This window comes from Watersipora subatra, chromosome 3 (genome assembly GCF_963576615.1).
Source record: "Watersipora subatra chromosome 3, tzWatSuba1.1, whole genome shotgun sequence".
In the NCBI taxonomy this organism is placed as follows: Eukaryota; Metazoa; Bryozoa; class Gymnolaemata; order Cheilostomatida; family Watersiporidae; genus Watersipora; species Watersipora subatra.
The window spans coordinates 11,254,250-11,266,424 of record NC_088710.1 but is presented as its reverse complement, the minus strand read 5'-3'; the positions used below and the strand labels follow the sequence as shown (position 1 = coordinate 11,266,424).

The 12,175-nt window shown below is 36.5% G+C and overlaps 1 protein-coding gene across 1 annotated transcript; it reads right to left on the bottom strand.

Moving 5' to 3' along the window:
• Window positions 1-581: 581 nt before the first annotated feature.
• Window positions 582-10,132, bottom strand: LOC137390338 (uncharacterized). Its single transcript, XM_068076670.1, has 7 exons — window positions 9,977-10,132; window positions 3,723-4,044; window positions 3,429-3,605; window positions 2,992-3,169; window positions 2,256-2,895; window positions 1,511-2,133; window positions 582-1,191 (listed from the first exon to the last, which is right to left on the bottom strand). The coding sequence occupies exons 1-7, from the start codon at window positions 10,130-10,132 to the stop codon at window positions 582-584; spliced, it is 2,706 nt and encodes a 901-aa protein (XP_067932771.1).
• Between the last annotated feature and the right edge of the window lie 2,043 nt (window positions 10,133-12,175).

Sequence of the window (12,175 nt, the reverse complement as noted above, 5' to 3'; positions counted from 1 at the left end):
TCATCAACTTGCTCATTGATGTAAAATATTCAGCATTAAGTACAATACCTTTATTGATGTGTCAACAACAGCAAAGGCCTTCATCTGTTGGCTAATTAAATCTAAAGGAGACTCAGTCCAAGCCTTTAACCAAATAACAGACATGAAATTTTTGGTTGAGTTAAGTGCACAATCAGTCAGTTATCAAAAATCAATTATCTTATTTATGGCCAGATATATTTAAAACTCTTAGTTTTTCTAATGTTGTAAACACAACAAAACCAGTTACAGCTGTAATAAGTGCTTTTATCCTTGTATAGTGCACCAGCTAACTTGACACCAAGACCGCTTGTATTCGAATGACACAATAATATGTATAACATAACGAATGACATAACGAATGGCGTAACCACTAGGTAGGAAACACAGAGACAGCAATCCATGAGACAGTAATTACTTGTACACAGAATAAGTAATAGTATTACATGCAGTAGCAAGAGTAAATGATATAGGCTTATAAAATAATACATGCATGCATAGGTTACTATATATACATAGACTACACTTCCCCCTGATCTCCAAGATCAATTAAAACCAGCTACTTAAAAATCTGGGGGTTTCCTAGCCCTAGCTGGTCTAGTGGCATTGTTAGCTGCAGTTGAATAATTGTTGTGACTGTCTTTAGTTACAGGTGGAGTTTCAACGTTTATTAAACCCTCAGTTGACTCGTTAGTATTAGTATTAGCTATGTCTAACTCACAGTTTAAAGTAGCTGGCTGTTTATCAACTCTCCAACAAAATCTTAGGTCTCCTATATGGCGAGTCATGTCATCCACTTTAACCGCTGTGTTGGAGACCAAGGAAGTAACCTTACCAGTTTTCCACACTGATGTGCACTTGGCGTTACCTGGTTTTACATACACCTGGTCACCCACTTTGTAAGGGTTTAAATTAATGTCCCATTTAGCCGATATTCTAGTAGTTTCTTGTTTCTGAGGATTGTAATTACACAATCTCCTAAATGGCACAACACCATTGGCATTAGGAGAATTGTTGTACCAATATAGCATGTCATTGACAGTACCACCAGAGCGGGCAAGCATGCGTTTAATAGTACGATGATTGCACTCTATCATTCCATTGCCAGAAGCTCTATAAGCACAGCTGTAGATATGATTTACACCCCATTTGTCAAGAAGAGGCTTGAACAATCTATAGCAAGGTCCATTATCTGACAATATTTCTACTGGAGACCCGCGCTCACAAAATATGTGGTCTAACTGTTCCATGACAGCGGGAGAAGTTTCGTTTCTTAACTTTCTCCAAATTGCAAACCTGCTCGATCCACAGTCAATAATAGTCAAGTACGGGATTCCCTGGTAGTGTGTTATATCAGTTGCTAAACGATACCAATCACTTTCCACGTCTACTTGACCAGTTTCCCAATGAGCTGGTGCAGGATCGACTCGTTTGCACACATGACAGTGGTTCACTACTTCTTCAATGTCTTTTTTTTACAGTAGGCCCTCACCTTTCTATGGCTAGATACCATGTACGATCAACGCCTAGGTGATGAGCTTCATGTAGATTACGCAGTTTCCCTTCTATACTGTCAGAAGTCGTTAGATTGACAGCACATACTCGTTTCTCTAACCATCTGCGGGGAGCTCTAGTCAGTTCATCAGCTTTATTGTCTTCAGACTTTACAAGAGTTATTTGTAAGACCAACTGATACTCACTGATTAGATCATTTAGTAGATTGAGGCGTCGTTTCACCAGCATTTCACTGAGGCCGCTCACCTTTGGTCTTTTACAGTCCTGTAATACAGATTTCACCCATCCAAATACTGTGGCAGAGTCTGTCAAAATTGTCACATTTTTGAGATTCCATTTCATAGCCATATTGATTGCTTTGATAACTCCTTCTAACTCTGCCATATTGATATGGGCCCCATCATTGACACCTCTCAACCAACTTGCATCCTCTACTATCTGATTATCAATCTCGACACATGCTCCTATTGCCAAGCTGCTAGCATCGCACCACATTTTACCACTCTCAGATGCAGGTACTTTCCATTGACCAGTTACAGGGTCATGGCGGTGTATGCTGTTATCAATCTCATCTAATTTTTTCTTGACATTACCGGGTACCTGTCCCACCCATAAGCGTTAATTTCTCTTTTGAGATAGCTACATGCTACTCGCAACCACCTTGCAACTGGATAGTGACCAATATACTTGCCACATATTGAGTACAGTTCTCGTTTGGTCACAGTGGAATGCACTTCTGGCAGCTCAGAGTCTCTACTCCACTTGAGAGTACCGCTGTTGGAAGCCTTTACTCTCAAACCCAGTACTCGTGCGCTTGACAGACTTTCTGGTTTTTTTGACAGTAAGCCGTACTTCTGCAGATGATCCTTCACTTTCAACGCTGACACAACATCTTCATTTACCACAATATCATCTATGTAATGATCTTTGCCTTTGGCTATCTTCTCATCCATTGACAGAACCTTCGCTAAGATACGAGACATTATCTTAGGTGCCACATTCAAGCCAAGCCCTAACCTTGTCATCACATATAACTGACCATTAAATCGAACAGCTTGAAACCGTTGTAGTGAACTGTCCACATGAAGTTGTAGGTATGCCTTTGTCAGATCTAACATACACACATTGTTCCCTAATGTTCTCCACTGCCTCAGTTTTTCTTGACATATAGCTACGTCATTTCCAGGATTGCTGTTCACATGCTTGTTTAACTCCCTGCTATAGTCCATCACTGGTCTCACCTTTCTACCTTTATTTGGCTGAAAAACTGCCATCAGTGGAATTATGCCACTTACGTCGCCATGAATCTTCACATCATGTGGCTCCAGCCAGCCATTAGAGATCCACTGCTCAATCTCACAGCTGTATTGTTCTTTATAGTCGGAGTTTATAGCATACTCAGCGCATTGATTTTTCAACTCTGGTTCGTAGCTTTTCCATTTTCATACTACAGTCTACTTAGTTCCATCAAATACAGCTTTGAAGTCAGTATCTTCGATAGTCAAACAGTCTGTCTCAGGCTTTTTCAACTCGGAGTTATATTCATATAACATAGCAACCACAGGTTGTGATGCACATCCAAATGTTACCCTGTCTCTTGCACGTATTGTCACACCTTTAAGTTTGTAGATTCCGTCTACACCAAGAATCAACTCGCACCCACATACTAACTCAGGTACTACCAAGCAACGTAACTGAATAGTGTCACAATGGTCTATAGCTACATTGATGTCAGCTTCTCCACAGCATTGCGTGCTATTTCCATTTAACATCTTTACTGTCCTTTGTTGCCCTCTTATGCCAAGACCTAATTTACGAACAACACTAACTGAGATTACCGACTGCTCACATCCACTATCAATTAGAGTTTTTATGAACAGTCTATGAAGCCTCACAAATATAATTGGCAGCATCGTTTCTAGTGTTGGTTGTTGGGAAGAGCATGCGATGCTGAGGCTCCCCATTCTCATTTCCCTGCTGCTCCTTAGCTGTCCAGTTTCTGCTTATATAACCGATGTTATTGCGGTTGTAACCACAAATTGGCTTAGTAGAAAAACTTTTTGTTCTTCTTCCTGTAGGACAATGTCTTGAAATATGTCCAAAACCTGAGCAAGCATAGCATTGAACACCCTTTGCTGGTTGATTACGTGTGTCATGTGTAGCAGCCCAGCATTCATAAGATGACGCACCTGAATTTGAAGAAAGAATTGCTCGAGCTCTAGTTACAATTTCCCTTAACTCCATCTCCTCTACGGCAGCCGTAGCTTTAAGCTGGCATGCTATCTCAGATGGCAGCCCTGACATAAAAGCACATTTGAGAAGCGGTTCTAGATTAGTCTGTCCCATAGATTCTACAAGCTTTCTCAAATCTGCTAGGTAAACGTCTACTGTTTCGTTATCTTGCAAAGCTCGCTCACGTAGTTGACTGTAGGCACTGTATATATTTATGCTGAATGCCGTCAGTAGTTCTTTCTTCAGCTTAACATAGTCACCCTTCACATCCTCAGACAGCTGCTCATACAAAGCATTATTATTATTATTATACTGATATTATTGTCCTCGTAAGATTTGATTAAATCAGATAGTTTTACTGCCATTGCTTCATATTGCCGAAATAGCTTGTAATAAGTGCTTTTATCCTTGTATAGTGCACCAGCTAACTTGACACCAAGACCGCTTGTATTCGAATGACACAATAATATGTATAACATAACGAATGACATAACGAATGGCGTAACCATTAGGTAGGAAACACAGAGACAGCAATCCATGAGACAGTAATTACTTGTACGCAGAATAAGTAATAGTATTACATGCAGTAGCAAGAGTAAATGATATAGGCTTATAAAATAATACATGCACGCATAGGTTACTATATATACATAATCAGTTACAGCATAATGATTTAGTCAAGCAAGATTCATTAGAGATAGTTATAAAGAATAAAAACACTTGAAAATAAAACTTTTGAAAGCTTAGTACATTGTTTGAAAGTAAGTACATAACGACTACTATATATCTTCAAACAAATGATAGTAATAATATGGTTGTCTGTCGGAAATTGACAACAATTTGCATCTTAGCGATGGATACTTAGGTCGAGCAGTATAATAGAAAAGAAGTGACCTGGTTGTCAGTATCTACCACTGCCAAAACTATCAGATTAACCTGAAAGGATGCCAGTGCAACATGCTCAGTCTGACAGAGCCAGATAGCTATTTCACTTGCCCAATGTGCGAAGGAAAGAGGTGGATCTTTAACATGCCCACATTATGGCCTAGATCCGAATGATCCAGCAATTTAGGATTGAACACCTGCTGAGAGCTTTTCGTCAGTTTGACATTAGGCAGAACTCGAACCACCAACCTCATGGTTGACAGTCAAAAGCATTACAACTAAACCACCCTGACATCCTTAAAACAAATGACAAATATGTATAAAAACATAAAGCAAGAGCATGATTCATTAACCAAGCCAAGAGTTAAAACAGATATGAGAAGTCAAAAACATTTTTTCATGGTCTTTGTGATGTCCAAACATTCTAAACTTGACATTCCATTCTTGTTTGCCAGTTTCACTATTAAAAATTCATCATTCTTCTATTTGTTGAATTTATGATTCATTTTACCTACTGAACACTTTGATTTTTTTGCTGCATTTGCCATTGATCACTTGCCAAAACTCACTGCCGCAGAATTGCTGAATATTCTGTTGTAGAAGAGAACCGTTGGAAAGGGTTTCACATGCAAAAAGAGATTTCATTTTTCTGCAGTACAAGCACTGTGATAATCCACTAGTGCTGCAATATTCTATCATTTAAAGAGAAGCAACTTCTTTATTAAGCTACCTTGACAATCGATATTTGCAGTGATCAATCTGACTGATCAATTAGATTAAAAAATACATACTTTTTTTGTGTTTATCCAGCAACCAAAAAGCTGCATTGAAGCAGCTAAGAGGCTAAAGTGGCCTAAAGGCCGCACATTTATCATACCTGGTTCAAATTATTTTCACATTTTACTACCTCCTACAACCATTTTTGGTTATATGGATTAAAATATTTGTAGCATTTATTTCATTTAAAGTTCTGTTCATTTTTGCACGAAGCTTAGCTTCAAAACAACAGATGAGGTTTCAAAATGTAAAAACTCAACAATTGGTTTAAAGAGCCATGTTTCAACATATCAACAACAATAATTGTCTATAGACTAAAATATATAAACCACTCAAAAGCAATAGTCATGATAGTTTACCAAAAACTAAAGATCATCTGATTTGATCAATATTCATTACAGAAGTTGTTGTTATTCTGATATGCCATGAGACTTTGGGAGACCCTAATTGTTTACATTTTAAAACATCGCTAGATATTAAAGGATTAATAGAGTGTATGAAAAATGGCTTCTCAAAAATCGAGTTCAACTGTCACTGCAACACTTTAGGCAGTTTGTGGTAATCTGGATTGACAACGGCAATTGCTGGGAACTGTTCCCTTTTCTTCAAAGGTGGTTATTCAATTTGGGAAGGATTTTCTAGAAGTCAGCGCAAAAACTCAGCAAGATTAACAAGATCATGGTGATCAGGTTATTCTAATCCTAAACAGTAGTAAATTAATTACAAGCAAGTTTTTGTATACAGTACATTAGCTCACAACAAAAATTTCAAGAATGAGTATCTTTAGCCGAAAAGCCAAGTATAAACTTCAAGGTGTCTCAAGTTTTTAGATAAAACTATCAGCACCCAAAGCATCAAAAGCTAGTTGCTCAATGCACTATTAAACTCTCAGAATAATTTCTTCAAGTTCTGTAGCATATAGGAACATTAATTTTACATGTCAACCCTTTTTACAGCAGACCACACACTGATTGAGCATAATGGAAAACTTATTGCTCAGTGTCCAGTGCTCAGTGGAATATTGATACCTGGACTAACCTATGAAGTAAAAGCCAAGGCAAAATCAGCAACTGTTTTAAGCATACAAAGTGCATTTAGCTCTGGATCATTTATAGGCATTGGTAGGTTCAATAGCTTTTATATTATATTTAAGAGTTTTGTTATGTTTTTCTGTAATTACAGTACATTGTTTTAAAACTATCATAATGTATTAAATTGGTTTCACAGTTAGCATGATTATTCTCTCTTAGCTCCCGATGATCCCAGAGTAACAAATATTACATTAAGTCCTTATTCAAGTGGAGACTTGAGATTTCAAGTAAATGTACTCTTAAGGTTCAAGGCTAACTCATTTCACAACACAGTACACCTGAGTTGCTACTCTGTATCTCAGAATCTCTCTTGCGCTACAAATGATTTCCGGATTCAACTACCACGTGCCAATTTTCAGTCTGCTGGTAAGCTTGTTTACTTATTCCCTGCAAAACTGTTGAGCAGTTATATGTTCTTGATCAAGTGACACTAAAGAACTGGTACCGTGCATACAATAAAATTATATTTCTTCTTTTACCTTAAAAAATCTTTGAAACATAAAAAAACGTTATTTATTCCTTTTTTTATTTCTGTGTATAAATATGTAATGGAGTCAAGTCTTTCATATTAATTTGTGAGTCATAATTATTAAACTAGAATAAACATAAAGATGTTGAGTCAAGTCTTTTTTATTTATTCCAGAAAACTACACAGCAGTCTATGATATTCAAGGATCTGAAGGCAATAGTTACACAATAGCAGTAAGAGTCAGCACTAGTGATGTTGTTTCACCTGGTGATGACACTAGAAGACGCTACTCCGGATTCACATCACAGAGTATATTTATACCCCGTAAGTTCTGATAAAAAATATCATTGTATGTGTAGAGCTTTTGTTTAACATGTGGGTATCACAGATCAGCAGCTTCATATTAGAAACCTACTTATTTAAAATGTGCAATCTTTGCTCATCATAAAGGCATTATAGCTAAAATGTTCAGCTCATTAATGTCACCTCACTTTATTCTACTTTTTGGTTATTACCTTTGAAATAAAAATATGCGTATTTCAAAAAGATCCCAATTTGCTGTTTTAAAATTCAATGAAAATCAGTAGCAACTGCAAAACAGTTTTTTCTCTGCGCTCAAGCAAGCAAAACTGAAGAACTGTAAAAAATGTTGTTATGCCACGAGCAGGTTATTTATCCACAGCAAAGTTTTACATGGCAAACAGTACATACAAAATGATAGGGCGTAGTGGACTGACTACAGTGTTTCGCATCTCTGCTTGGCGGTTTTTCCTATTCTACCATTAATTTGCCGCCATCGCCAGTTCAAACTTTTGTAGATGTGTAGATGTTATTGTACAGTTTCTTGAAAAAAATAAAGATTATTTACTGTATTTTTCCTGGCTATTTGTTAACTATAACAATAAAATTTCAAAACCAATAATGAACATGATTAAATAAAGTGACTTGGAGAGAAGAATAACTAAAAAGGCTTATTTAAATAGCACTGTTACTGAATCTATATGGTACAGCCATGAGGTGTGAAATACATATTTAAATTTTACAAAAAGTGCAGAACTGTTATGTACGTATGGATACAAAGCATTGATACAATTAAATATAAATGATATATTATCAAGAGTAATATGTATTAATTTAGCTAGTACAGAATAGCACAATACACCAACAACCTTTGTAAACCAAACCTAGAATAGTGATGAAAATAATAAGTCTCAACTGGTACAGCTTTTCAATTTATTTTATTTTATTCAATTATACAAATAATATAAAAGTTAACAATACTAAATATGCATGAGAATTAGTCGCAACACCATTTGCTATTTTTCTACCCATATGTTACTTTTAGTTGATTGATGAGCTGTTACTATTTCAAACTACATGTATGTCAAAATTATTTTCTAGTATCCTAATGTTTTAATAAGCACCATAAAGCAGTAATTTACCATCTCAGAAATTAAATAACACATTACCTGTTTTTGTTACAAAAGCATTTTATTATTACAGGTACTTTATAAAAACAGCTTAAACAAATCTTTAGTATTCTCTGCCTACAATTACCATCATCAGCTCACTGTAATTTAATAATAAATGATTTATAAGCTGTTTAAACAAAACCGCATTGTGACCCAGTTTTACATTCAGAAACAAAACAGCAACATAGTTTGAACAGCTTTCAAAAAAGCAATTTTTATACATCACTTCAATAGCTGCTAAAGATATTCAGCCATGAATTCTAATCTGAAATGGCAACTCAACTGTTTCCAGCTTATAAAAATTTGATTTTTTCCAAAACCTTGTGTACGACAACACTTACTGTACAATTTTGTATGATGTATGTAATGAAGAGAGGTTATATTTTTTTCTACACATTAAATAATTAAATTTTACATACTTGCTGTAAATATTAGTACACCATTATCTTCTCACAGCTTTCATGACACCACAACTGTTGTTACCTCAGCCATCAATGTCGCTTGGGCTTCTCAAGCCAGCTTAACATGCCCGTTTTGTTCTTCTGTTTAAAGCAATCAAAAAATGATTCACTTCACATGTCCATGTTTCGTGGCTTCATTAGGCTTCCTCTATGATTAGTTCATCTCGCTTGTCAAATATTGTGCCAACTGCAAAACCACCTTCCTCTCTACAACCATCAGTGCAACTATCACCACCGGTACTTCTCATACAACTACCACTATCATGACCGCAGTTATCTGTATCACCAACAACACCTTCTTGACTACCATCCTTAGTGCTATGATCACTTTCATTACTGCAGCCTAATTAAAAGACTGAAGGTTTGATCAATGAAGAATCCTCAACATCAGCTACTTTCTCTTTTTTTTCATTAACTCTCTTTCCCTAAGAGAATTGGGCATCATGTGAGAACATATCTCTTGTGTCATGGCATACTGTGTAAAAGCTGGCACCACAGATCTGGGCATTGTAGTAAGCCAACTCGAACTTGTCCTAACTTGATTCTGACCGAAATATTCTGATTCTGACCTATTAGTCCAACTCATAGTGATCCTCCTCTGAACCTTAGCCCAACTGCTCTCTAGCAAAAGAGGCAAAAGAGAGAAGGGAGATAGGAGGGAGGTGGCAAATAAAGACCTGATGGCTCATGATTTGTGTGCAACATTTCATAACTTTTATAGTTTTAATCTATGGTGGTTATTAGATATTATCATAGAATCGCATTGCACCATGTGAGGACATACCTCTTGTGTCATGGCACACTGTGTAAAAGCTGGCACCACATATCTGGGTATTGTAGTAAGCCAACTCATAGCAACCCTCTTCTAAACTTTAGCCCAACTGGTCGATAGAGACTTTGAATTCCTCAGTATTCTCTAGCTCAGTGGCGGCTGCTTCACGCTCGATTTTCACCCTCATTCTTTTCAAGCATGCTTTTTTCTTTGTTTCCTTGATTTCAGCTATTCTCCTTTGCTCAGGTTGCCCTCATTAAACACCTAAGCTAAAGAATGCTTACTTTATCTGTAAAACTTGTTGGTTCAGCTACATTGTTAGCACTCTGATTGTCTCGGTATAACTTTTTCCACTGAAGATACTTAGTGAATATAAACTTTTTGCATGGCTTGAATGGCACTTCCTTGACTTTCAACTTTTGTAATAGTTGATTCGCCATCTTCTTTTGGTTCTTGTTACATATTCTCAATGTACTTCCTTCATTACTTTTTACCCTATCTCCAGCAGTTCTATCAATCTACAACTCTTTATCTGTAAAGCTTTTTCCACTACCTTTCTTTTTGCCAGACATATTTGTCAAGTTTTTCAACTTGACCAATACAAAACATCACGATGTAACCAAACAGAAATAGTGTTTATTGGAAACAACCTGACACGTTTAAACTTTTTAACAGGCTCAAGTTCAAAATCGCATTATGAAATTGAAACAGCTAACGATTTCAGCTGTTTTAAATCAGTTCTGCCCAAACATTTTATTCTCAATCTTTTCAACACAAGCACCTTAACTTCCATTCAATATTTAACTAATTGTTTCTATGCCAACTACATGTATGTCAAACTCACTATAAAATGAGCACTTTTTGAATCTGTTTATAGTTTCTTGAACTGCAATTCTAACCTATTGACTGTTTTTTTCAACCCCAGTATTAAACTTAAATTCAACACTCTCCCATTGACTTTCAAAATACTAGACAGTTTTTTGGCCTGCTAATTGGTTTCTACGAGATATCTCTAAAATCTCTAATTGACCGCCACCTCTACTTGAACGTCATTTCTTTTTGACTGCCACTTTGGGAGAAAGGTTAAAAAATACAGCGCCACTCTCTAAATGAACACTTTTGTTTGACCACCACATTAAAGGTTGACTTGCAACAAAATTCACATTACAGTTATTTGATATGAAAAGATTCACAATGTTTTACTCTGTTGTGTTGTAGGTGCAAAATATGTAGGAATGTGATTACAAGCTCTTAAAAGCTAAAAAAGGAACAGTTAATTGCAGCTACACGAGACCGCCGTAGTTTGGATTTTCTTTCCAAAACGGCTCATATGCGACGTAGTTGTGGTAGATGGTTTCTGTTTACACTTTTATGCAACCTTATTCGTCGAAATATTTTCACAAATATACATGTACTTTACGCATTCAATAAAACTATGTCTATTGTTCTTACGCGTCTGTTTTATCGTCATTGTAATGCTGTCACTTTTAGCAGTGATATCTTATAACTTACCGTAAAAAAATCATTTAATTTTTTAACCTTACCTCGAAGGAGTACATATCGTTGTCTGATAATCATGATGAGCCTGTTGGTCACCTGTGATAATCGAAAAGCGCTGCAAAAATTACTTTCAAAGTATTGGGTCACATGATCAGATTACGACTTGACGATTAGTTCAAGCCGAAACAAAGCTGTAAAGTAGCGAGCATCTATATTGGATACGGTGTCTTCGGTAAAACCCAAAGTGTTTGTCATAAACTAGTGCTACGATAAGTTTATATTGAGCTTTTTATTGGCCTTTCAATTCACGTGAGAACATCACATGACAAGACAATAACCAAACTGTCATGGCTACGTGAGAGAAATAAACGGATTCCAATCTACGGCGGCTTTTTGTTTTTGAGCATTTAAGAGCTTGTAATCACATGTCCACACATTGGCACCTACAACACAACAGAGTAAGGCATGGTGAATTTTTTGATACCAAATAGCTGTAATGTGATATTTGTTGCATGTCAACCTTTAACAATATTTGATCTTTACCAACCAATAGTATTAATGGGTGTCCTACCACACAAAGTTGTCATGAGAATAGTCACTTTTAAAATCACTGTCGTCACTTTTAACATCACTGTCACCTTTTTCAAGTTGGTAACCAAAACAACCTCTTTTTTCACATTCGTTATTTTAATACAAATATCCATTCTGGTGGCACTGGATTGCGTTAAAAACCTGAAACTTGCTCAGTTTGAACTTCTGCTAACCAAAAGCATGGCTCAACCAGCGACCTTCACAAACTTATTAGTGATGTTTGGGAGCGTTGCTGATTACTCCGCGAAAAGTGACAGCCATCTTAGGTTTTTAGGGCTACATTTCTTGAACTGAAAATAGACCGAGATTGTCTTTAATAATCACTGTCAGTCACAGAATTGGAAACGGATTTGCTGTCAATGTCGTGGCATTTCATTGCTGTTTACTCTAGT

Coding starts and splice junctions, on each gene's coding strand:
- LOC137390338 (XM_068076670.1), bottom strand. CDS start 10,132: ATGGCGAATCAACTATTACAAAAGTTGAAAGTCAAGGAAGTGCCATTC. Junction 3,170..3,428: donor CGATGCTGCCAATTATATTT/GTGAGGCTTCAT, acceptor TTCTTGGTGTAG/ACGGAATCTACAAACTTAAA. Junction 1,192..1,510: donor TGGTATCTAGCCATAGAAAG/GTGAGGGCCTAC, acceptor ACCTTGCTATAG/ATTGTTCAAGCCTCTTCTTG.